Source organism: Heloderma suspectum, chromosome 10, assembly GCF_057233095.1.
Source record: "Heloderma suspectum isolate Gila_16-S chromosome 10, 16-S_ref, whole genome shotgun sequence".
Lineage (NCBI taxonomy): Eukaryota > Metazoa > Chordata > Lepidosauria > Squamata > Helodermatidae > Heloderma > Heloderma suspectum.
Genome location: NC_139467.1, coordinates 47200843 through 47224362, shown reverse-complemented (window position 1 = coordinate 47224362; position 23520 = coordinate 47200843). Strand labels below are relative to the sequence as shown.

The following is a 23520-nucleotide window of genomic DNA, read 5'->3' as shown; positions in this document are numbered from 1 at the left end:
ACTCCCTTCTGCCAGCAAATACCCCTGACAGACACATCAGGGTCAGAGTGGGATTGGCATGTCTGGCTGTGATGGAAAGATTCCGAGGCCTGGAGAGGGGCCCTTTCCCTTCTGGGCAGAGTCGTCAAGCCTTCGTTGCTGTTGCTGGCTAAGCAGCGGCTGGCTGCCAGCACCACCCACAGGGTTCGGCCGCTGGGGGGCTCCGCAAACAGCCACAAGTGCTGCAGCCCTTCTGCAGCCCGAACAGCCTTTGGGGGCTGGGAGTGAGGGCCACTAAACGGGGGACCGCCCCCCCCCCCGGAAACATGTGAGGGAAGGGCTGCAGTGCGGTTAAAACCTCTCTGGTGCACTGACTGTGGGCACAGGGAGGGATGATAAAGGGCGGACAAGCCCACAGACAGCCACGGGCCTGTGCATTTGATCCGAAAAGCAGAGCCCCCAGCCAGAGAAAACTGTCTGCAGGCTGCAGCCTCCCCAGCACAGATGAACTGACTGATCTGATTTATACCCACCCAAAAAAGGGCACAAGGCAGCTAACAGTAATAAAACCAAGACTAAAATAAACGTAGTTAAAACAATTATAAAAACAGATTAAATAGATTAAAACACAATTTTAAAACAACTAAACCTGCTTCAGCAACAGACCAGCTCACCGCCAAAGGCCTGCCTGAATAAAAATGTCCTTGTGTGCTAACAGAAGAGAAGAGGGAGCCAAACTGGCCTCCCCTGGCAGGAAGTTCCAAACCTGGGAGCAGCCACTGAGAAGGCCCTCTCGCGCATTGCCACCAAACATGCCTCTGATGGCGGCAGGACCAAGAGAAGGGCCTCTCCTGATACCTCAAAACGTGGGCAGGCTCATCTGCGGGAAGGCAGTCTTCCAGGTAGCCTGGTCCCAAGTCATATACAGCTTTATAGGGCACAACCAGCCATTTGCATTGTGCCCAGAAGCAGGCCCCTGGACATTGCAGCTGTTGTAACAAGGGAGTGACTGCTCCCTGTGACCAGCACCAGTCAACAGTCTAAGATGCAACCTTGAGGGTAGTGCTGTGCTGAACATTTCTTCCAGTTATTTTGACCACTCTCATTCAAGAAAGGAAATTGCTTTTGAAAGGAAATTCAACGAAGACAATTTTGGAGAAATTATCATGGGTTGGATTCGGGGCCCTTATTTATGGGCTGGCCAAGGAGTGTGCACTTCCCACACTTCCATTAAAGCTCAGGGAAGACATCATAATGTAATACCCCCCCCCCGTTTTTTTCCCCATACCATTAAGTACAGGCAGCTTGGGAGGCTGCAGAGTAATGGAGAGATGTGCAATAGAAAGGAGGTGGGGGGGAATACAGTATGCTTGGCCACCTTGCAGTGATTAGGTCAACTCCAAAGCACCACCAAAACACATTGGAAATACATTATAAAATTCCCTGAGAATGAGGCAGAAAAATGGACACCTCTTTCATGGGGGAAGAACATTTTCAGGAGATTGGAGGGCAGATTTTGGCACTAGATTCGACTCTTCCCTGGAGCTGGGAACAACACTCTTCCCCCCCCCCCACAGGCTTTCAGGGAAGTAGTGGCATTATAAGCACCTGCCTTAGAGACAAGTGTATCCATCACCCTGCAGAAATTTAACGTTTGAAAGACCCAGAGGAAAGTGCTGAACCCTGAAAAGTGACCATTGGAGAGGAACCAACAGTCCTCGGAAGGGAAAATCTGAGATTTCTGCTCCCCGCCGCCCTGCAGGAATAAAAGGCCCCCTGCGCCATTTCCTCCGAACGCTCCTCGCCCTGTTTCGGGCGCGGGGGCCTTCTGCCGCCCTCGCCCCACCCGCCACGCCGGAATGCCGCGGAGCGGGGCTGCTGGGCAGCCGGCACGGTGGCCGCTGTCGCTCCTCGCGGGTCGGCGCAAGGCCGCGAACCCCCCGGGAGGAAGGCGGCAGCTGCGCCCCGGCCACGGCTGGTGGCGGGCGCCACAACCGGGGAAGTGCCGCCGCCCCGCCCGAAGGACGCCGGACGAGCGCCCCGGCGCCGCCTTCCGCGCGCGCCCCAGGCCGGCGGGGCCCCGCGACACCGCCGCCCGCGCCAGGGAGGGGCCGGCGGGCGCGCGGCAGGGGCGAGGCCCGCCGCCTCCCGGAGGGCTCTTCCGGGGCCGTCCCGGGGCCGTGGGCGGGCCGCCCCGCCCCGCCCCGCCCCGCGCAGCGTCTCCGCCCTCGGGAGGCCAGGCGGGCGCGGCCGCCCCGGCTCCGCTCTCGCAGCCTGCCCGCGGGAGGAGGGGCGCCTCGGGCCGCGGCCGGGAGAAGCGCGACGCCGGCGGCGTCTCCGCGGGACCGGGCGCAGCAGGTGGGCGCAGCGCGCGCGGGCGGGCGCAGCCTCGCCCCGCGCCCCGGATCGGCGCCTCTTCGCTGCCGCGGCGGCCCGGATGGCGGGAGCCTTATCTGGGGGTGGGCGAGCGCGCCCGCGGGGAGAAGGGGCCGCCGGGCGAAAGGCCCTTTCGGCGTCGGCGCCCCGTCCCGCGGCCAGAGCGTCTGCGGGCGGCGGGGCGGCAGCGCGCGAGCCGCTCCTGGGAAGCTTGGCTCGGCCTGCCTCGCCAGTGCGGAGCTGCGGCTGCCTCCGGCCCCGCCGGGGAAGGCGCTGGCCGACTCGGAAAGGCGGGACCCCCGGGGGAGAAGGGCGGCGCTTGGGGGTCCACTGCGGGGCGGGCTCTGTAGGTCTGGCGGGACCCCGAAGTTGGCGAGAGGAGCGGGGGATCCCTGGCGAACCCGCGGTGCTCTCCCGTTCCGACGAGGCGTTCTCCGCCCCAGCCAGGCGGAACATCTGGCGGGCGCCCACCCCAGCGGTAGAAACAGCTGGCACGCGGGAGGGCGCCCCCGATCTGCCCCTCGAAGGGCAGCCACCGCCTGCTCGCACGGTAGGACCTTGCCTGCCCTCGCCGTAACGCTCTCCCGAGAAAGCGCTTGCGCGGTCTGTAAGGAAGAAGGCGCCTCTTGCCTCCAGCCCCTTTGTTCCAGGGCAGGTTCGGGGCGGGGGCGAGGGGCGCGCAGCGGCCGGCTGGGGGCGAAGCGCGGAAGCGCGCGCTGCTGGCAGAGGCGGCAGCCGGGGCGACCGTCTTCCGTCAGGGAAGCGCGAAGTGCGTGCTGCAGTATCTGCGATGTTTACGTGGGCCCCTATCTGCCGCCTACATCCTTTCCGCGATGGCGGGGGAACTCGCACGACGAGGAATTGCAAAGCGTCGTGTCAGTCTTCAAAGGACAAGTGAGAGTTTGGGGCCCAAGGGCATTTCAGAGAGGACAGATGTACGTCTGAAACGAAGGCAACCACTATAGGCTGTCCTTAAGTTTTGTTATTCAGCAATTAATTCATATTAGAGAAAATGAGACACAAGCATGTAATCAGGTTCTCTGCAGATCTCTAAAACTTTGGTTTCCAAACCCAATTTTAAAAGTGTAAAATCTACTCCAAATGGGTGTACCCGAAACTTTAAATTCCACCAAATTTTTAATGCAACCAAAATTTAATTCAAACTTTTAATGCAACCAAACACTTAACTGCAAATAACTCTTAATTCGGGGGGGGGATTAATCAAGTTCTGCTAATTTATGGAAGATGTTTTGTTGAAATGTAAGATATTTGGATTATCGTTTATTTAAACTTACTCCAAGCAATGCATCCCCCACCTCTCTCACTTGTGAATTGATCTACAGTGAAGTTCATTTAAACCATATGTTTGTTATCTCGCTTTTTAAAAATGTTGATCGCAGATTTAAAAAAACAGCACCTGTGCCGTTTCCATCACGGTGAACTAATTCCTTGTGCAACAGTGGTACTGTTTTTTAAACACATGTCCTTCATGTCACATTTCCAAGGTCTCCAGGTGTATGCAATTTACAGCACTCCCTTTGATCTTGGCCTCCGCATTTGCTTTTCCAAGAGCTATTTTCACTTCCTGAGGAAAGGGGAAGTCTGTCCTTCGTCTCTGCATGGCTCTTTCTGCTGCCTTGGGACAGAAAACTCCTGTTGCTGATCTTTCTGGGCTCAGCAGCTGGGTCTGCCAGCTGTAGATGGTTCGGGGCGGAGAGGCTTCCTCTGCTGCTGCACACAGACCATTGTGGCCTGGCCTTCCACAATGAATCACAAGAAACTCTGTGTCTGTGTAATGTCCAAAGGTGATGGACTCATTTCTGTGGTGTTTTATCACAGCTGAGTCAGCCGGGTTGTTTTCCCACATAAGATGGGATTTTACCTATATAAGAGGAAGATGAAGGCTCTGTTTCCTGGCTCTTGACCTTAAATGAGAGATCACTGCTTTTCACTTCGTTGGGCACTTACGAATGCTTTTGGGTGGCCTTTAACGTCCCAGCCATGCAAGGCCCCCTTCTGTGTGCACTGCCTTCTCTTCCGAGAGTCCTGGCGGCGGGGGACTCACTGCTGCTCCACAGCTGTCTGGACTGGACTACCAGCCCAAATGACAGGTCCTCTCCTGCAATAGAGGACCTGTCATTTGGGCCGGTAGTCCAGTCTTCTCTTGGGGGGCTGCTGAGAAGCCTCCTGGGATTCCTAGAGGATTGCAGCCTGGGGGTGGGGGTGTTGGTCTATCTTGGGGCAAAACTAGCTTTGACACAAGGGGATCTTTTGCCATGGTCCCTGTGGTGCATGACCACCAGGGTAGACTGATTTAAATCGTGTTTGCTACTGATGCTTCTTCACATATTTCTTAAACAATGGTGCCAACCTGATTGCTAAAATATGTTAATTTACAAGTCAGCACAGCATTTTACAATATCAAGGATGATGTTGTATTCCAAGGCAGGGTCGCTCTGACGCTAGCGGTGGCAGTTTTTCTTCCGCAGAAATGTGGGGGAACTGTACCATAACATCTCCGTACTCTTAACATCTTGCCTTTTTATTTCCAGTTCACTCCACTGTACCTTTCCACTCTGCCTCTGACCATCTTTCCTGTACTGTCCCTGTGTCCTCACTAACTCCTCTGCCTTGCTTGGCTCAGCTCCAGCTCAGCACAGAACAACAGCAGTCCTATCTAGCCTGTGTCTTTGCATATGAGACTTAGTCAGAGAAGCGGAGGGCTAAATCCAATGCTGTCCTCCTCCCTGCCGTCCTCTGTGCCCCCTGAAAATCTGCTCTGGCAGTTTTCCCAGCCCTCTGGAGTAGATTTTGAGGGTGTGCAGGGGGGCACGGGGAATTGCCCCCTTCCAGTTCTGCTGACAGAACTGCTTCCATCAACAGAATGACACCCATAAGAAGCTGCCTGATACAGAGTCAGACCCTGGGTCCCTCTAGCCCAGTATTGTTGACACTGACTGGCAGCAGCAGCTCTCCGGGGTTTCAGGCAGGAGCTTTTCAGCCCATGCTGGGGATGACGCTGGGACCTTCGGCAGGCCAAGCAAGCGGTCTGGCACTCAGCTATGGCAAAGCCCGGAATTTCCAAAAGTTAGGCTGGACAGAGCCATTTCTATTACAGGAAAAACTGAGATGAATGCCCATCTTTCTTTGATAGGTAAGTTTATGTGTGTGAGTGTGACAAAGCCATTATTTTGTTTTACAAGACTGTGAGTGTAGGTTTAGTATGTTTGTGATTAGATTTAATTGTAACTATGTTGTTTTTGAAATGAAAAAGTAGTATATCACTGATGATTTTTAAAACAAAAAATGCAATTAAAATTTAAAAAAACTTGGAGCAAGGCCTCCAGCTCCAGAATGAGAGGAGGGCCACTCAGATTGCGCTTAAACCTGTTTTAGTTTGTTTCAGCTGCTTTTAATGAGAAGAGAGAATGAGTACCAGGGCAGATAAAAATAACTGCTTAAAAATAATTAAATTGGATTTTTAAAATCTGGAGGCCTTGCCCCAGGCTTGCCTTTCCGGATGGTGGCTCTGACTGTGAGGGGAGCAGGGGCTCTGCCTGGCAGTATGGGTGGTCTTTTATGTGGATGCACCACAACTGGATTTTGATTCTCTCCTTCCAGCTGGGGCTGACCCTTTGCTGTGCACTGCCCAGCCTGCCATATTTCTGTGTTGTGGGGGGATTCCTCCCCTCCTGCCTTCCTGGAAGCAGCACTCACCTGAGGTTTTCTCAGACAAAGGAGTCCATTGCAGAGGGTATGAGATGGACAGAGCTGTTTGGGCTGGTGCCAGTCTTGCAACAGAGAAGCCAGTCTGGCCCCCAGCCTGTTGGCGCTCATCGGACTGCCACAGCCACCTTTGGTTTTCGGGCCGCCAAGCCTGCCAGCTGCCCTCCGCTGTGGAGGATCCTGTGGAGGATCTCACCTGGGGACATGTGGCGAGCACGTCATGCTCTCTTGCAGCCACTGCTGCTCCAAAGAGAAATACATTCTGGGTAAATATCTGGATGAAGAGGAGGGGGCTCTTGGGGGAGGGGCATTCTCACAATGAGGAGCTAAAGGCCCTGGCACTCTTGGAAGTGAGCCCGTCTTCCCCGAGTGCTTGGAAACTCTCTGATGGCTCCCGGAGGTTGTGAGCCAAGCAAGCAAATATAATGAGCCTGGCACCAAAGACAACCTGCACAGAGTTTTCATGATGTGATGTGATGTGGTGTGTGTGTGTGTGTGTGTAAAGATCCCCCTCCCCAGGGAGTGCTTTGGTGATGGCTCCTGATGTGGAAGCCAGGAGAGCTCCCTCGTCCTTGGTGGAGGGGTGAAATGCTGGCACTGGAGGCTTCAGGGTTGAGCTTGTGGCTCAGAGCTCCCTGGGGGCAGGATCTGTGGCACTTCAGGCATATCTGTGTGCTGTTGGCTGGCTGCTTGAGCACTCAACTGAAAGCATGGAAGTGACATTGGCAACAAGGAGAGGCCACAGGGAGCACAACCTGGCCCTGTGATTCCCCCAGGATGCCATGTAGAAGTGGGCTCCGCCATTCCTCTGGGCCCCTTTCTCCTTCTTACTTCGTGGCCAGGTCTATTTCCCCTTGAAAGACATGGCCATCTCCAGCGCTGGGACCCAGGATCCCAGCCAGGGGTGCCTGGAGCAGTTCCCTATCAAAGGATTTGGGACTTTCTGTCTCCCGGCACTTTGGCAGGACAAATGTGCTTCTTCCCGGTGCCCAATCTGTTCTGAAATCCAGGGCCAAAACTGGGGTCTGCATTTCACCAACCCCCCTCCTGCCTGCCACACCTCTGTGATACGAGGGGAGCGTGCTGTGCCCCATCCGGAAGCTGCCTCCTTCATTAGCCCCCAGCCCACCCCCGCAAGAGGATATGGAGCAGGGAGCTCAAGCAGCTGGATGGCTCTTCCTGCACAAGGCGCTTGCAGCCCGAGCCTGCCCCTGCATTCTGCCCTTTAGGATCTGGCGGGTGGCCAGGGGAGCGGAGCAGTTGTCTCTGGCGGTGACAGATTCAGTGGTGCAAAGCTAGAATTTTCCTTCTGCTCTGCTTCCATGGCTGCTAAAATGTCTAACCAACGCAAACAAGAATCAGTCAAGATGGGGTGATCTCCGAAGTAGAGTGGTGCAGGGCCTGCTAGACGAGGTGTGCCAGGCAGGGCAGCTGGGCAGCACGTGCTGTCCACTCTGCCTGCCCCCAGGGGACCATTCCTGGCTGCATGCGCGCTCTCCGTCCGAGATGGGCTCAGCCCCGGGATCTGCACTCAGAGCGAGGGCCCTGCCTAGAAGTGTGAAGGCCCAGGGAAAAAACATTTTTTTCCTGAGGACTACTTCCGCTGTTGTTGTTTTTAAATGGAAAAATTGAACAGCTTTGGATTATGAAATGTTTTCTTTTAGAATTTAAGGCAAAGTATTTATATATTGTTACCCAGCCTTCCACCCCCCAAAAAATGATTTCTAAAAACTAAGAACAGAAAACTAATAAGAAAAACTAATAAGAACATTTTTATAGAAAGAATAGAGATGTAAAATATCTGGAAATAAGCCATGGGGGAAAATGTTTATTTAATCCTTTCTATAAGATTCCCAGCATAGTTCTTTCTTCCATTCCTTACTAAAATTATTGATCTAAAGTGTATTTTACTGACAGACATTTATGCTCAGTTTCCCAGCATGTGAGTAAAGTCACCATTGTGCATTCTTGACAGCTTGGGTTTTGTTCTGTGTTTCTGATGCTGTAGCAGTCATTTAATGTAGTTCTAATCTGTTCAGACAATAATTACAAATTTACTATCTGAGTTTACTTTTAAAAGTTCTAAAATAGAATGATAATTTTATGAGCAAACTAAGCCATACACAAAATCACTTTAGGAACAGAAAGGCTGCATTATTCCTGAAGCAGCCGTCCTCAACCTGGTGCCTGATGCTCATGGGAGCTGAAGTCCAAAATATCTGGAGGGCACCAGGTGGGGGAGGGCTGTCTTAAAGTATCAAAGTGACTTTAGATCTGTGAAGACTGCTAAAAAAAATGCTAAGTATTGCTTATTTTTCAATCCCCCCCCAAATTTCCGTCTTTTTCCAAAAAAAAAAAAAAAGTGGGAAAAATGTTTTTTTCCCCATGGCCTCAAAATTTCTGGAGATTTTACATTTCTAGCCCTGCTGGCCAGTGGGTGAAGTGAGGGTGCCCCCTGGGAGGGGGCTGTGCTCTGAACCACTGCTGTGAGCCAACATCCCCCACGTAGCTGGACTCCCCCTCAGGCTGGCTGGCTTGAGCCCCCTTCACACGCCAGGCCCCACGGCCTCCCAAGCCTCTCGAGCAGCCCCGATGAGGCTCCCACTGCCAGCACATGTCATCTTCCTGACTGAGGAAGCTGCTGGCCCCAAAGCCCGGAGCTTCCAGAACCCACCGGCTGAGGCTCTTCCACTGCAAGGGCCCCCCAACACGCCAGCTGTTCCAGGATGGAAGCAAAGGGCCCCTTGGCCCCTGGCTGGGCGTCTTGGAAGCTCCCAAACCTGCTTCTTTTTGCCTGTGCCGGACGCAGCACAGGTGCTGGCCTCCGTTCTGTGCTGCTTGGGCACAACAATGCCCCTTGCTGTGGAAAAGGCCTTCCTTGCAGGGAGGAGTGGCTAAGCAGGCCCCAGGGAGGAGTCTGAGGCGCGGGGAAGCCATTGCCAGGCGGGGCGCAGCCAGGGGCTGGTTGCCCTTGAGCTGGAGAGCAGCGCCATGGCGCTGCTGGCCCATCTTGCCGCCTGTGCTGCGTCCAAGTTTGGCCTCGGCTGCTTCCCGTGGCAGTGGCTGGTGCTGAGGCTTCGCTGATGGAAGCTCGGCTTCCGGCAGCAAAATAAAAAGGGAGCGGGGGAAAGGGGGAGCCGTGGCAGCTTGCCTGGCAGAGGGGGCCTGCTGTGCTGTGTTGTGGCAGATGGGAGCTGGAGTCCAACAGCAGCTGCAGGGCAGTAGGTTTCCCCACCTAGGAGAACGACAAGTGTCTCACCGAGGGCTGTGTTTGCGCTGGCGGCGGACTTCCTGCCACAGCCTCTCTTCAGAGTTCACGTTTGGTTTGCAGTTACGAATGGAGGATCCACCAATAACTTCTGGTGTTCCCAAGGGAAGCAAATCACTTTGTACACCTCCCTGGAATCCTTTTGATGAAGGGCGGTGAAGGAATATTTTAAACGAAATGGTGACAGAAAGGACAGGATATCTTGGGGGGACCGAAAAGGGCTCTGTGTCCACAGAGTGGAGTACCACTGTGAGTGGAGACGGGCCCCTCTGAGCCCTGCCCCGCATGCTGCCCGGCCTTGCTCTGCGCCCTCTGGGGGCACCTTCTGCTGGAAGGTCTTCAGGCTGGGGCGGAAGACGCAGCACCCACCCCTTCCCTGGGGCAGACTGACTCAGCAGCCTGGAATGCGCCCTCTCCACGCTCGCTCGCTGGGCCCTGCCTTCCCAGAGGAAACCGCCTCTTCTCTTCCTGAGACACACAAGGCCACATGGATGTTTCCGCAGACACAGCTTTCTCACTGTGAAGCCTCGATCTGCCCCGAGGATTTCCAGACCCCACCTTGAAATGGGGGGTGCTCTTGATTTGAGCCTCGTGGGCGGGGTCAGTTTAAGTCTGCCTAGCTCTGTTTTGACAGCATTGGTCAGTGCGGGAAGGAAGGGCTCACTGGGGAAGGGCTCATGGGCTCAACGGTCTTGCTGTGGCCCTGAGCCACAATTCTTTGCTCTCTGCCCTGTTGCCAGAGCCCTTTCCAGCCAGCCATTTCGCAGCCGCATAAACTCAGGACTCCAGGGAGCTGCCTCCCTCCTGGGAGATTAGCATCCCGCAAATAGCGGAGGCCGAAATAGCTCCCTGGACTATTCCGAGCAGCTCCAAGCCACTCTGTTGTCTGGTCCGCAGGTGGCAATTTGGGCTATTCCCTGTATGGATTTTGTGCCTGCTCTAGGAATTTTCCGTGCCTGCCCCTGGGTGAGCTGTGCTGTCTCCCTAACTTTGGATGCTCCCATTGTGCGTATGCATGTCTGCACTACAGAGTGGAACCAGACTGAAACCATTTAATTGTCATGGCTGCCCAAAGATCCCTGGGATATGTAGCTCAATGGGGGCTCTGAGAATATTTCTTTAGCCTCTTCTCTTTGCAGAATGGGCATTTCCAGAGTTCCTTGACTGGGGAAGGTGAATAGGCCTCCTGTGGATTTAAATCTGTGCTGTGTGGAATACCCCAAGAAAGAGAGACGCCTCTGAGCTGCGCAGAGCCGTTCTTGGCAGCTCCATACTGAATGTTTTGGAGGAGAGGTTAGGGTGACCTTTTCTGTTGCTAAATGCCGTTGCACAGCCTCGGTCCTCGGGGCTCAAGGCACTGCGGTGTGGTGCCAAGCACCCCCTATGTGTGCAACTGCTCTCCTACAGTGTCCATTTCTCAGCATGTCCGAGGGGGGGTGCAAAATGGGGGCTCCTCTTGTTGAATGGCTCCCTGCTCAGAGTAGCCTCCTCCATGTGGCTTGAACAGAAAGGGGCACCCTGCAGGCGCCCAGTCCTCTGAAGAAGCCTCGGAAGGTGGCCCAGCTGGGGTGGCTTCCTCCTCAGTGTCTCCAGCACCTTCCACAGGCACCCCATTTCTGGGTGGTCACTTGATCCATTGCCACAGGGTGTGTGGCACAAACACCCCAGGATGGTCCTTGCAGGTTGCAGCCCCCTGCCAAGAGTTAACTCCTGCCTGTAGGTCTGTTCTCCCTGCTTTCGTTGAATGTTTGGCATCTCCCAGACTAAAAATACCAGCTCCAGATTAGGCACTCTTCAACAGGACTCCCCTCTGTGTCCCATCACGTGGGCACAGCACATGTCAAAGGCAGCTGGCCTTGTCCTGGCCTCTTGCCCACAGTGCAGGCCGCCCTTTCCCACCTGCTGCTGTCGCTGCCCTCAGCAGAGGCCTCCCTGCTCTTTTCAAGCTTGGATTGTGCAGTGGCAAAAAATAGACTCTTCACACCTGCCTTGCTCATCAGCCTTTGCACCCCGACCGCATGCTGCTCCTGCCTCCCCGCAGGACCCAGTCTGTGCCTAGGAGGGGAGGTTGCTTGATGGTGTCTGGAGTGAGGAACAGCAACATTCCAGGGTAGGGGAGGACCGCAGCTTCATGTAGGGGACAGGCACAGTGACTGAGGCCAGGAGATCCAGTCTGGGACTGGGTGACCATTCTGTGCAAATTGCTTTCCATCTCCACACTGAGTTGCTGCTTCTTAAGTCTCTCTCTCTCTCTTTCTCTCTGTCTCATGTGCTGCTTGCACATGTCTGGCTGGATGTCCATTTTCCTTCCCAAACTGGGCAGCCCCTCCCCTTTCACACACTGGTTAAGATCCTTTTCTTTGAGATTCCTAAAATGTCTAAACTTAGCCTGAATTTTTTCCCTCATACAGACCAAATCATATGAAGGGGGGGGGGATTGTGTGCACTGTACATCAGCAGTGAACTGCACATTGACCTATTTTTCACCAGTTTGAAAGTTATACAATAGGTACCAGATATTTTACTTTCCCAGTTGCCAACTGCATGTATTTTAAAGAAGCAGATGAGGAAAAAAATACTTATGTTCACACTTCACAGAGGAATACACATAGCACACGTGTGCGTGCACACGATTTCCAGTGATATGCATATGAAATGTGAACTGTTTGTGGATGCCCTGTAGTTTGTTGCTTGCGCTTTCCTGTCTCTCTCATATTATTTGTGTGCCAGAGAGGAAATCCAGCAGCTAGCATGCTTTCCTGACCAGCTGCCTGGTGGGGAACTGCAGATGCTGGTTTGGTGATGCCGGTGGTCCTCTGCGCAGCTGCCTGCTTCTCGTGCGCTGTGTGCTGCTTGCTCACACCACCCAGCACGCGCATCCGTGCTCTCCGGCAGTCCTAGTGGAGAGCAGGATCTGGCAGCTGGAAGACATTTACCTCACCCTGCAAAAATGCTCTGTTACTAAGAAAATGAAAATTGTCTGAACTTCCTGGGCTGAAGGGAATTGCTGATGTCTCTTTGAACCGCAGCACAGTGGAGATGGCAGAGCCTTCCCCCTGCAAATGGATAATGTCATGATAGTTGGAGTGCCAGTTGGGACTGAGAGCCAATAACCTGTCGCAGGGGATCCCGAAGATACAAACAGACCTGGGGTTCAAACTGCCCCTGATCCATCAGACTCTTGCCTTAAGAATCCCTAGAGAAAACACCAAGGGTGACTCACCAAATGTCAGAAGACAGAACTGATCTGGATGTGACTCCAGTTGAATCCCAAACACGCCAATGCTTTCTACTTGGACAGAAGCCTGTTCAGATAGCTGTGAGGGATAGAGGAGTTGTGAAGGTCGGGGATTTCCAATGAGGTGTAAATGCTAAAATATCAGGCGCTTGACTCCCATTCAGTTGCTGCCTGTGGCCACGGAGCCCTCTGCAAAAACAGGTCTTGCGCCTCCTGGGAAACACCATCCTTACGGAAAGTGGGCCCCACAGACTGGGCCCCGGCTCTGAAGGAGCCCCTTTCACGTTGCCCGCTGGCTGAGGCACGTGCCATGTTTGCGACGTGGTGTCCGGAGGGAAGAGGCGTGGCACTTGCTAGTTCCCGTGTGGCGCCCTCCAGCACCTTGGACCAAAACTGGTGGACGCGGAGGCCTGGAACAGCCAGGCCCTCCTGGAATTGCGTGCCCCTTTCGTTGCCATCTTGTGGCGCCTTCTGATTTCCCTGGGCTTTGTAGGTCAGAGGAAGCATTTCTGTTTGCAGTGAATGGAGGTTGTGACCAAAGAGCTTAGCATGGGGGGGGGGGGCAGACTTGTTCCTTCAGATGTTGCAATCCGTGCACGTGTGAGTAGCTAGGAGATGCCTCTACTCTCTCTGTGTATGTGTGATTCAGTTGAGCAAACAGTCACCTGTCTACCTGCAGGTGGGAATTTTGGGGGAGGCAAGGAAAGTAAGGCATTAGGCTCCCTCCTGGATGTCTCAGAAGATGTCCAGCCATCAGCATATTTGACCCACCTGGCATATTGGCCTTCTGTTCTCAGGGCAGGTGTAGAATGCCTTTTGCTCTATGACACTGCACAGGCCTTCCACAGACTCTTGTGCTCTTGGACCATGCCCAGCCCAGAGGTTGTAACTCATCAGACGTGAGGTTGTCGGCATATTTATCAGCTGTCCTGCCAGCCTGCTTGTTACTGGGGGTTGAGTTTTCCTGCTCGTTTCATGAAACTAGTCCACTTCATGGAAATCAGTCTCTGCCAACTGCACACATGGCGAAGAGCAGCACAGACCATCCCATGTGGAGCTAGCAGTGCAGCCTTCGTTTATAGCCAAGATTCATCGAGTCACCTGGTAATAAGGAATGTGCAAGCAAATATCCCCTTCCAGAAGAGGATGGCTTTTAAGAGTGGCCCCCTGCCTAGGAAGATCCTGCTCATTTAGTCACAGGATCCCATCTTGCCCAGTGACTTGGCAGACATTTGGACACTGAATTCTAGCAGGGTTTTGAAAGCCCCACTGAGGAAGTCCAGCTTCTTTGCTGACATGGATGAGAAATCCAAAAAGGGCCCAAGCTGATAAGATGGAAGTTGGGGGCTCTGGATGTTTGGGGGCCACAAGAGTGCAAAGGTGGCTGGTTGCCTCTTGCTTCCAGGGAGAGGTGTGCTTCGGGTGGCCTTGTGTGGATTCTGAGTGCCAGCTTTTAGTTTGTGCTTCTCCAGAGTGCTCCTTGATAAGGAAGGTTCTTGCAACAGCCGATCTTGCCTTAGTTTTCCAGGTTATTTTCACTGGTTCCTGAACGTTCTGTGCGTGCGCGTAGTGCATTGCCCTGCAGCTTGGATGAAAAGCAGAGCTCCCCATTCTGCCTTGCTGGCTTTTTCCTTAAGGCTGTGCAGAGCCAGGCCTTTGCTTCCTGCTGTCATGCCCAGTTGTCTTTGTCCCTATCTTGTGGGCAGCACTCTCTTTGGCCAGGCAGAATGGGCATGAGATGATCAGATGCCTCGCTGCACCTAGAATCATAGAATAGTGGGGTTGGAAGGGGCCTACAAGGCCATCGAGTCCAACCCCCTGCTCAGTGCAGGAATCCAAGTCAGAGCACCTCCACCCGTTTCCCAAAGGAATGGGGTGTTTTGCTACAACTTTGCCTCTTAGACCAAGCAACAGTTTGTTGTTGCATCAGAGGGTCGATGTGGCTGTTTGCCAGCAGAGAGTAGTTCTTTAAGGAACATTCTGCTCCCTGCTCAGCCATCAGTTAATGTCGCCTGGTGCCTGAACTGGGTCCTGGAATTCTGAATTGCTTTTCTCCTATGGGGCTCTTTGAAAGAGAAATGGGAAGACAGGATCTCTGGTCCCCACGAGGAGGTGTTGCAATGGTGGAGATGGATTTGCAGTTGGCTCAGGCTTGTGCTGTGACTATAATTGAGACCAGATGGCGTGCGCCCGGCTCTCGCCAGATCTGGAAAATTTCAGCTGTGCAGATGGAAATTCAGTTCAGCTCTCCTTTGATGGGGGAAAGTGCACCGTGCTCCCCTCTAGCTGCAGCAGCCCACTGAAGCCATGTTCTCGGTGTCCTTTCCCTTAAGAAAAAGGAAAAAAAGTGTATGTGTATGTGTGGAGGGGTGCAACAGATGGCCTGATTTCTCAGCTAGCGGCAGGGACAGTAACCGGAGTTACTTCCTGTTCATGGGGTCTGGTGCCTCTCCAGATTTTGAAGCGGGGAGTGGGAACTACAGACGTTTCCCTGCCTGGAAAATGTCTCATGGTTGGCTCCCGCTGTGCTCTGTCCTCTTTCCCCTCCCCATCAAGACAATGGCACAGTTCCCCTTGAGCCCCAAAGCTGCAAGCGCCTTGCCCTTGGGCACCTGATCGATGTCCCTCCTCCCCGCTTCCCAAACAAAGAGTCACCACAGCCACAGTGACTGTTTTGACCAAATTTGGAGAAAACCGGCACTTAAAGCTTTTGAGCAATGCCTGTGTGTGGAAGACAGAGAACAACTGCTGCCACTGGCCTCTCATGCCACAGGATTTTGGCAGCTGCCTTGTTCATTCCATGATTGCAGCACAGCCGCTCCTGCTGGCACCAGAGGGCCCCTTCCAGGCCACACCACCCTTGGTGTCCTAGGGAATATTCCCAAGAATGGAAGGGACAAAATGGATTCCTGATTCCCTCCACTGGTGCTTCCAGCAATACTCCTCTCGTGCTTGGGAAATGACAATATCTCCTGCAGCAGAGGAGCTCTCAGGGGAGGCCAGACGACCCCCACTCAGCCCTCTGTGGGCCGAATGACATCAAGGGGGTGGGGACGCACATCCTGGCATGAGTTGTTTCCTGGCAGGTAGATGTTCCACCTGGTGCATCTGCCAGGGACCGACTTTGCTGCCTTCTCCCATTGCAGAAGCCCCACGCGCAGCAAAGCCGCTTTGCTGGCCCCACCTCTTCTCCCATCTGGAGAGGTGCTGGGCAAGCAAAGCTGCTCAGCCCGTCTCTGCTCCTCCCTCGCTTTCCCTGTGAGGGGCAGGCGGGGAGCGAGTGAGGCTTCTGCACCGGGCGCCATGCAGCCGGCCTTCCCCCAGTGCCTTGATGGACTTGATCTGCGCCCTGCCTTTCCGCCGGGAAATGGCACTCCAGGCAGCTCACAGACATGATTAAAACGGATTAAAACAATAGAACAGTATGTTAAAACACAATAAAAGCAGAACACTCACGAAATAAAAAACAGCACCCAACCCAAGAGACCCACTGGCAGGCCAAAGGCCTTGACGGGGGCGGCCTTTGCCCGCCGGTGGAGGGGCAGCAGCGAGGGAGCCTGGCCTCCCACAGGGAGTCCCACAGCCTGGGAGTGGCCCCTGAAGCGGCCCTCTCTCGGGCCGACACCAAGCGCGCCTTTGGAGGCGGCAGCCGCAAAGGGAGGGGCTCCCCAGAAGGCCCCTTTGTGTCCTCTGATCCCTCTGTCCCGCCGCCGCTTCCCAAAGCCCCCGGCAGCCCCCAGGCCAGGGAGCAGAGCTGGAGGGGCAGGCGGGGCCTGTGGAGAGTGCCTAGGCTGTGGGCTGGAGGGGCAGCCTCCACAGGCTGGCCTGCAGGGAGCTTCCTGACCCGTGCTGGGGAGACCCTGGTCCCGAGCCATCTCGGATCTTGGGGTCAAGACCGACACTCCTCGCTGGGCCCAGCAATGGTCTGGAGGCCCGTGCAGCTGATGAAGCACTGGCATCACCTGGTCATCTCACGCAGCCTCGGCTGGCAGCTGAGCAGTCACCTGTACAGTTTTGGGGCTGTTTTCGAAGGCGCACATGCAGTGCAGTGCAGCAATCCAGCCAGGAGGCTTCCAGAGTGTGGATAGCTGTCAGGCTATCTCCGTCCAGACAGGGTCACAGCTGGTATATCACCCTAAGCCGGGAAAAGGGACTCCTGGCCACCTGGGCCTCAAGTGACAGTGATGGATCCAGGAGCACCACTAAACTGAACGCCTGATGCTTCAGGGAGAATACAGTTTCCTCCAGAACAGGTTGAACACCATCCAACTGGGCAGATGAGCCACCTGCCAAGAGTGCCTCCGTCTTGTACAGATTGAGCTTCAGTTTACTGGCCCTCATCCTGTCCATTACCCTGCTCAGGCACCACTTCAGGTCATCCATTCCCTCCTTATTAGATGCAATAAGCCAAAATGGGTTTGAGCATACAAGTGGTCACACAAACTCATCCAAGTGTGTTGTCTGCATCCTTGGGCCTCAAAAACTGGAATTCTCCCATTACAACTGGAGCAGAAGATTCTCTGGATACCTTTGTTAATGGACTTGTACTAACCATGGGATCCAAGCCATGCCAGATGCAGGCAATTTCACTTTTGACATGTCTTGCAAATTTATGAGAACAAGCCATTGGAGGTGTGACCAATTCTTTTTCAGGGTCAGATTGTAATAACCCCTTCACCACCCAAAACAGCTCTGCTGGGCAACACTGTGAAGATGCAATGGAGGTGAAAAAGAATGAGCTTTAATCTGTGTTTGGCCAGATTCAGCACAATGAGCCCCTTTCATTTCAGCCATCGTCCCCACCTGTTTCCTGGCCCTCAGCTCCAAGGTGCACCAAGAAACTGGTCTGGCTCTGCCAAAGGGGGGAGTGTACTTGGGTGTGATGGTGCCAACTGCCCGGGTCAACTCTGTGCTGACCCATAGAGTGACCAGGGTTTCGACAGGAGCAGTAGTCACCAAGTGGGAAGGCCCCCAGAGCCCTCTGGAAGCCACTAGGATCCATTAGTATCTGGATGGACCATTCTAATGGGTCCTCCATCCTTGCACCGAGGGCGGGGGGAGTCTCAACCTCAACAGGTAGCAGCCTGACCATGACAGGGTGTAGATGTTACTTCCCCCTCTTTCAGATCACCGTCTTCCTGCCTGCATGAGAAAACCACATCCATAGTGTGACCCACTACACGAATTGTGCCAATGACATGCTGGGATCACCCCATGGTTGTCCTGGTGTCCATGAAATCCTGAGCCGCACCAGACTGGACTGCCCTGGCATGAATGTTGAGGTCCCCCAAGACCTCATCCTGGGGGTCCTCAGCACCAAGTCCGAGAATGTCTCTGTCAGCCCAGACTGGGAGGCTGCTGCTCAGTGTGATGGGCAGTAGACCAGCAGATCCATAATCTGTTTGGAATGCCCAACCTTAGATACAAGCCCTCAGAACTGGCACTCAGGCAGCAGGGACCCTGCAGACCACAACAGCTCCATCCCTGACTCTCGGGGCTGTGCTGATGCACAGGTGGGCGTGGCTGAATGAGGCCAATTCCTCCCTTTTTGCCCACCCAGCTCTCGGTTATACACGCCAGGCCAGCCTGCTCATCTACTACTGGTTGTGACAGCAGCTGTGGCAGAGGAGGGTTGGGTGGGTCCAATGTGGCTCCCAACCCTCTGCCGTTGTCCACCTCTGGTGTTTAGCATGAAATAGCAACTTGGGGTGGGCCGATCCTCAGCATGGGGGGGGGGATTAAAGAGTGCGGCCTGGCGATGAGAGCCATGCTTTGCAGAGCTAGAGGGCTGGGCTCTGCTCTTCTGCCCCACTCTGGGAAGTCTTCACTCCAAGTAGCTAGTCCCTGTGATGTAGTGTGGACCAGACAGGAGTTCAGACAGCAACTCCTATGACTAAGCACAGTTGGTGTGGTTTGCCTTGCCCCCCTCCCCTTCCCCCCTTGGTTTGTCTGAAAAAGGCTCAAAATATTGGAACTTCCAGGAGGCCATAACTGGCTCACCTTCTCCTGTTTTCAGAACAGCTAGTCCAGGCATGCTGCTGCAGGAGCTCCCGGCTGGAACAGCAGCCAGCCTGCAGGAGCCACCCCAGCCTCCTTGTTGGTGCAGTGAACAAGATGGTGCGGAGGCCTGGGGGCCGGGCCAGCGGGAATGGAGAGGCTGCATGGAGCTGCCCCTCTGCAGGGCACTCTGTTCCTCTGCAGGACGAAGGGGCTGCTCCGCATTCCTGCCTCTCAGGGAAGCTGCGAAGCCCAGTCCCCGGGCGCAGATAGGCATAGCAGACGGCTCCCATCTGGCCGCCTGCCGCATCCACAGCTGCCCTGTGGGGGCAGCACCTGCCCGGCGCTCCTGGGGGGAGCGGTGTCCCTCCCCTCCCTGTTCTCAGGAGTGGCCGCACCGACAGCAGGGGAGTGGTGGCCCCGAAGCACAGAGCCCTGATGCTCGGTGCCCTGGCTTGTGAGGCGTCCTCACCTCTCTCCCCCTTCCGGAACATACACAGCCAGGAACAGCCTTACCTGAGCTTCTGATGCAGCCGGGACACCTTCAACTTGGCCAGGACCCTGAGCTGCAGAAAGAGGAGGTGGGGGAAGCCTGTCCAGAAATTTCACAAAGAGCAGATGGCGTGAGGGTCTTACTTTGGGGGTGGTCATTTTGTTGTCTTGCGGTTCAACACACACCCAGTGCAACGTGGCTTTCTGAAACAAGGGAGCCGTTAAACCCCTCCCGCTGCCACCTGGCCAGGGTGTGCAGCCCATCTGTTCCCAGCAGACAGGTGGAGCATCTTCCCCACCCCGTGATCCGCCCGGCCTGGGAGACCAGGCCAACTGCTGTTCTTTCTCTTCTCCAGGAAAGTGAGCAGACTCCTGGCCGGCACCATGACGGAGGGCTTTGACTGTGCCAGCTGCAAGGAGTCCCTCTATGGGCGCAAGTACATCCAGGTGGATGAAGGCCCCTTCTGCATCCCCTGCTATGACGCCCATTTTGCCAACACCTGTGATGAGTGCAAGGAGCTCATCGGGCATGACTGCAGGGTGAGTCGCCTAGGCCCCTGGGCGTGACTCAAGCAAGGAGGGCTCACCTCCCCCCACCGCCGGCAGCCTGCACGTCAGGCCCTTCTTCCAAGCACGTGCTTGTTGGGTCCAGCAGGCAGATTCCCCAAGGTGCCCCCCCCACACACACACACGGCCAGTTCACAAGCCCTTGGGGTGGAATGTCCCCGTCGCTGCCTGAGGTGAGGGGAAGGCTGTTCGTAGAGAAGCAAATGCTGGCTGAGGCCAAAGCCACCTTCAGGAGGAAGGACACACTAACCAAGTTCGCATGATCATAGAGGGGAAAATAAGCCACACCTCATTTCCCGTGCTGTGCATGCTGGTTGCATGTCGGGGGGGGGGTGCATATTTACCCTTGCCAAGGCAGCTCGTGGTGTGGTGCAAACTGGGGAGGGTGATTTGTTGCTGTGGTTAACAACCCCCCCCCCCATGTGGGCTGTTGCTGGGTTCTGGGGTGGCTTGGCAGGTTTCCACAACATGGCAAGCTACACAGGCGAGGGTAATTATGCAAACCACTCTGGCATGCGCAGTGGGGGAACTAAGCCACGGTGGCTTATTTCCCCTTCATGGTCATGTGAACAGGTCCTCTCTCTCAGACGACTCTTACTCAACAGCGCACCGGTAGGGCTCTTGCCCCGGCTGGCGGCATGCCAGGGCAGCAAGTGGGATGTCCCCACGCAAGGGGGATCTCTCTGGACGGCAGGCAGAGGGGGAGGGGTGGCCATCCCCGTCATCCCTGCCTGTGTGGGAGCCCCCAGGCACCTTGGCCGGCCACCGTTGGGACAGTGCGGCAGGCCACATGGTCGTGCCCTGGTCAGACCCAGTCTCGGGCGCGGCTTTCGGTCTTGCCAGCCTCTGCCTCCGAGAGGGTGGCGTGGGTCAGGCGGCAGCTGGTGCTGCTACATTCACTGATGTGTTACATACATGTGCTGCCCGCCAGCTGAGGCTGTGGGCAGTTCACAACCATTGAAACCCTGACACACACGTGCCTCACCCCTGCATGTGCTTAGGAGTGGCGGTCAGTGACGCAGGCCCTTGCTTCTCGGCTCTCTCTGGCCTCAGCCCCCGTTTCTCCCCCTCCCCCATTCAGCTTGCTTGTTGCCCCCCCCACCATGCAGAGGGCAAGAGAGCTTTGTCAGCGCCGCCCCCCCCACTTCTCCTGTTAGGCATGGCAGCAGGGGCGGCAGCAAGCAGCGCTGCCTGCCAGACTGGCGCCACGCACCATGGCCCTGCAAAGCTGGCTGCAGGCAGGGCAGGCGCTGTGCCTCTGACACCCTCTTCCCCCCCGCCCCCCAGGAGCTCTACTATGAGGACCGCCATTACCACGAGGGCTGTTTCCGGTGCTTCCGCTGTGACCGCTCCCTGGCGGACGAGCCCTTCACCTGCCAGGGGGAGGAGCTGCTCTGCAACGACTGCTACTGCCGGGAGTTCTCCTCCCAGTGTGTGGCCTGCCAGCAGGTGGTCATGCCAGGTGTGTGCCGCCCGGTGGGGCCAAGCCTGCCTCTCCTTCCCCACCTAGCAGGGCTCCACCTCTTGGCCGCACCTGCGACGCATGCTAACACCTCCCTGCCCCTGTCCTGCAGGCTCCCGGAAGCTGGAGTACAACGGGCAGACGTGGCATGAGCACTGCTTCCTCTGCAGCGGCTGCCAGCAGCCCATCGGGGCGCACTCCTTCGTCCCCGAGCAGAAGGACTATTACTGCGTGCCCTGCTACGAGAGCAAGTTTGCCCCCCGCTGCACTTGCTGCAAGAAGGTTGGCCCTGTTGCTGGGGGGCGGTGGGCAGGGCAGGGCAGGGGAGGGGCATCTCACCCGTATGAACCTGGCCCTGCCAGCAGCGGGTTGTGGGGAGGTAGCCTGTGATGAACTTTCCGTGCGAACCCTGCTTCCGTGCCTGCAGTCGCTGACAAAGGGCGGCGTGACGTACCGCGATGAGCCGTGGCACAAGGAGTGCTTTGTCTGCATGGGCTGCAGGATGCCCCTGGCTGGGCAGCAGTTCACCTCTCAGGAAGACCAGCCGTACTGCGTCAAGTGCTTTGGCAGCCTCTACGCCAAGAAGTGCAGCGCATGCAAGAAGCCCATCACAGGTGAGCCGGGGGCTCCATGCGCGAGCAGGCGAGGCCCTCATGACCTCCATGGGCGCCTTCCCACAAGCTGAAGGCTGCCCAGCTGCGCCAGCTGGAGAGGGGCCTGGGCCAGCTCCAGCCCACTGCTGTGTCTGCTGGGAAGGGCACCTCGCCCTCTGCTCCACTGAACTCTCTCTTTTCCAGGCTTTGGAGGGGGCAAATACGTCTCCTTTGAGGATCGCCACTGGCACCACAGCTGCTTCAGCTGTTCCCGCTGCACCACCTCCCTTGTGGGGAAGGGCTTCATCCCCGACAGCGAGGAGATCCTGTGCCGTGACTGCGCCAGCAACCTCTGAAGCAGCCCCTGGGGCCTCCTGCCCTCCAGGCTTGCTGTGTGCCAAAGTCCCCTCCTGGAGCGCAGGGCAGGGATGACCCCCCCAAGCCTGCCTCCCCTCCCCAGTCAGCCAGAGCCAGCGTGGCCGGAACACACGTGACCAGCTGAGCCAGACTTCCCCGGGGTGGCCGCTGCTCCAGCAGTGCTACCATGAGGTGGAAGGCTGCTCCCTCCCTCCCTCCCGGCTGTGGAGCATCCTGAGCTCCAGCAGAGCCTGTTCCGCAGGAGCAGGGCTCCATGATTGGCTGTCCACCTCAGGAAGGGGTGTGTGCAGCACACCCCACCCCACCCACTCACTGCGAGAGAGTTTCTCCCCCCAGAACCTGCCCATCTTGGGCCTTAGAAGAATGGTCCCAGTTTGCTGCTGCCAGCCACTCCAGGCCTCCCTCTTTCCCAGAAAGAGTCACAGCTTGCTCCCCGGTAGCCCCCCTTCTCCTCCCTGCGTTTGTAACGAGGGATGTGGAGAACAGGCAGAGAGCCCCCCCCCCCCACGTTCACCGCCATGCTGCTCTTTGCAGCCACTGAGGAGGGGAGCGGCTTCCCCTTTCATTTCCCCGCCTCATCCTGCCCCTGAGGCTACAAGGAGTGCTAGAAACCCGAGCGACCTTTGGCCCTCCTGCCTGGGGTCGCAAGCAGCCTCCGCTGTGGTTGGAGGGCAAGAGCAAGGGATGCAGGAGCGAAACTTGTGGAGGGGGACAGGCCTCTTCCCTGGGGAGGAGACGGAGGGACTTCTAGGCCCTGACTCCCTCTCCACCCGCAGGGGCAGCCACTCAGCCCTGAGAGCTCCACAAAGTAGCAAGACCTCCCTGACCATACCGAAACTGACCCTCCCCCACAGAACGGGCGCCTCTTGCCCTCCGGGCATTCTGTGTATGCTCCCCTCCCTGCATTTCTCCTGCAGGTTCTTCTCTACCCTGAACGATCCCTTCTGCCCCTCTTCCGCTGGCAGAATGTGAAGAACTGGAGTGTTGCCGGCTCTTCAGATACGTTGCTGTGGGGAGGTCGAGTATGTATGTGTGTGACTGCCCATTGGTGTGGGGTGCTCCTTCTGCCTTTGTCCACATCTGGTCAGTGTATGCCTCCTTTCTGGCTTTTTCTAATAAATCATGTTAATGGACCATTGATATCATTCGCTTTAAGCAGTTTGGTGGGTGAATAATACTGCCTTTGCTCCACCCAAATTCTGAAAAATTCAGCACCTCCCACAACTACCCATCCACTTGTGGCTTTCTGGGCATGCAGGGTGTACTTAAATCCTTGGATTTTGCTGCACAGAAGGGAGACTGGTTCATCCCCCCCTCCCCCGCTTTGTGGTGGTATGTCCTGGCTCAGAATCAAAGGACTGCCCCCTCCCCAAAGCAGAAGGTGTTTCATGCTAGTGCAGCTCTGCTGCTGCCTTTGGTACTGGGGTACTGCTGCAGCCTCTTC

The 23520-nt window shown here is 55.9% G+C and overlaps 1 protein-coding gene across 4 annotated transcripts; it reads left to right on the top strand.

The window, feature by feature from the left end:
• The first annotated feature begins 2203 nt into the window (after positions 1-2203).
• Positions 2204-23230, top strand: FHL3 (four and a half LIM domains 3). 4 transcript variants are annotated; one of them, XM_084816262.1, is made up of 8 exons: positions 2204-2337; positions 5239-5509; positions 5977-6347; positions 19433-19616; positions 20931-21105; positions 21218-21387; positions 21533-21719; positions 21903-23229. In XM_084816262.1, the coding sequence occupies exons 3-8, from the start codon at positions 6112-6114 to the stop codon at positions 22052-22054; spliced, it is 1104 nt and encodes a 367-aa protein (XP_084672388.1). In that variant the 5' UTR covers positions 2204-2337; positions 5239-5509; positions 5977-6111; the 3' UTR covers positions 22055-23229. The 4 variants fall into 4 exon arrangements, with proteins under 4 accessions (XP_084672388.1, XP_084672389.1, XP_084672390.1 ...); XM_084816263.1 differs by lacking the exon at positions 5239-5509; XM_084816264.1 differs by lacking the exons at positions 5239-5509; positions 5977-6347 and having other exon boundaries at positions 21903-23230.
• Positions 23231-23520: the final 290 nt, after the last annotated feature.

Excerpts from the sequence above, each read along its gene's own strand:
- FHL3 (XM_084816260.1), top strand. The coding sequence starts at position 5,935 with ATGTGGATGCACCACAACTGGATTTTGATTCTCTCCTTCCAGCTGGGG. Across the intron at positions 21,388-21,532 it reads GCTGCACTTGCTGCAAGAAG|TCGCTGACAAAGGGCGGCGT; the intron begins GTTGGCCCTGTT and ends CCGTGCCTGCAG. Across the intron at positions 21,720-21,902 it reads ATGCAAGAAGCCCATCACAG|GCTTTGGAGGGGGCAAATAC; the intron begins GTGAGCCGGGGG and ends TCTCTTTTCCAG.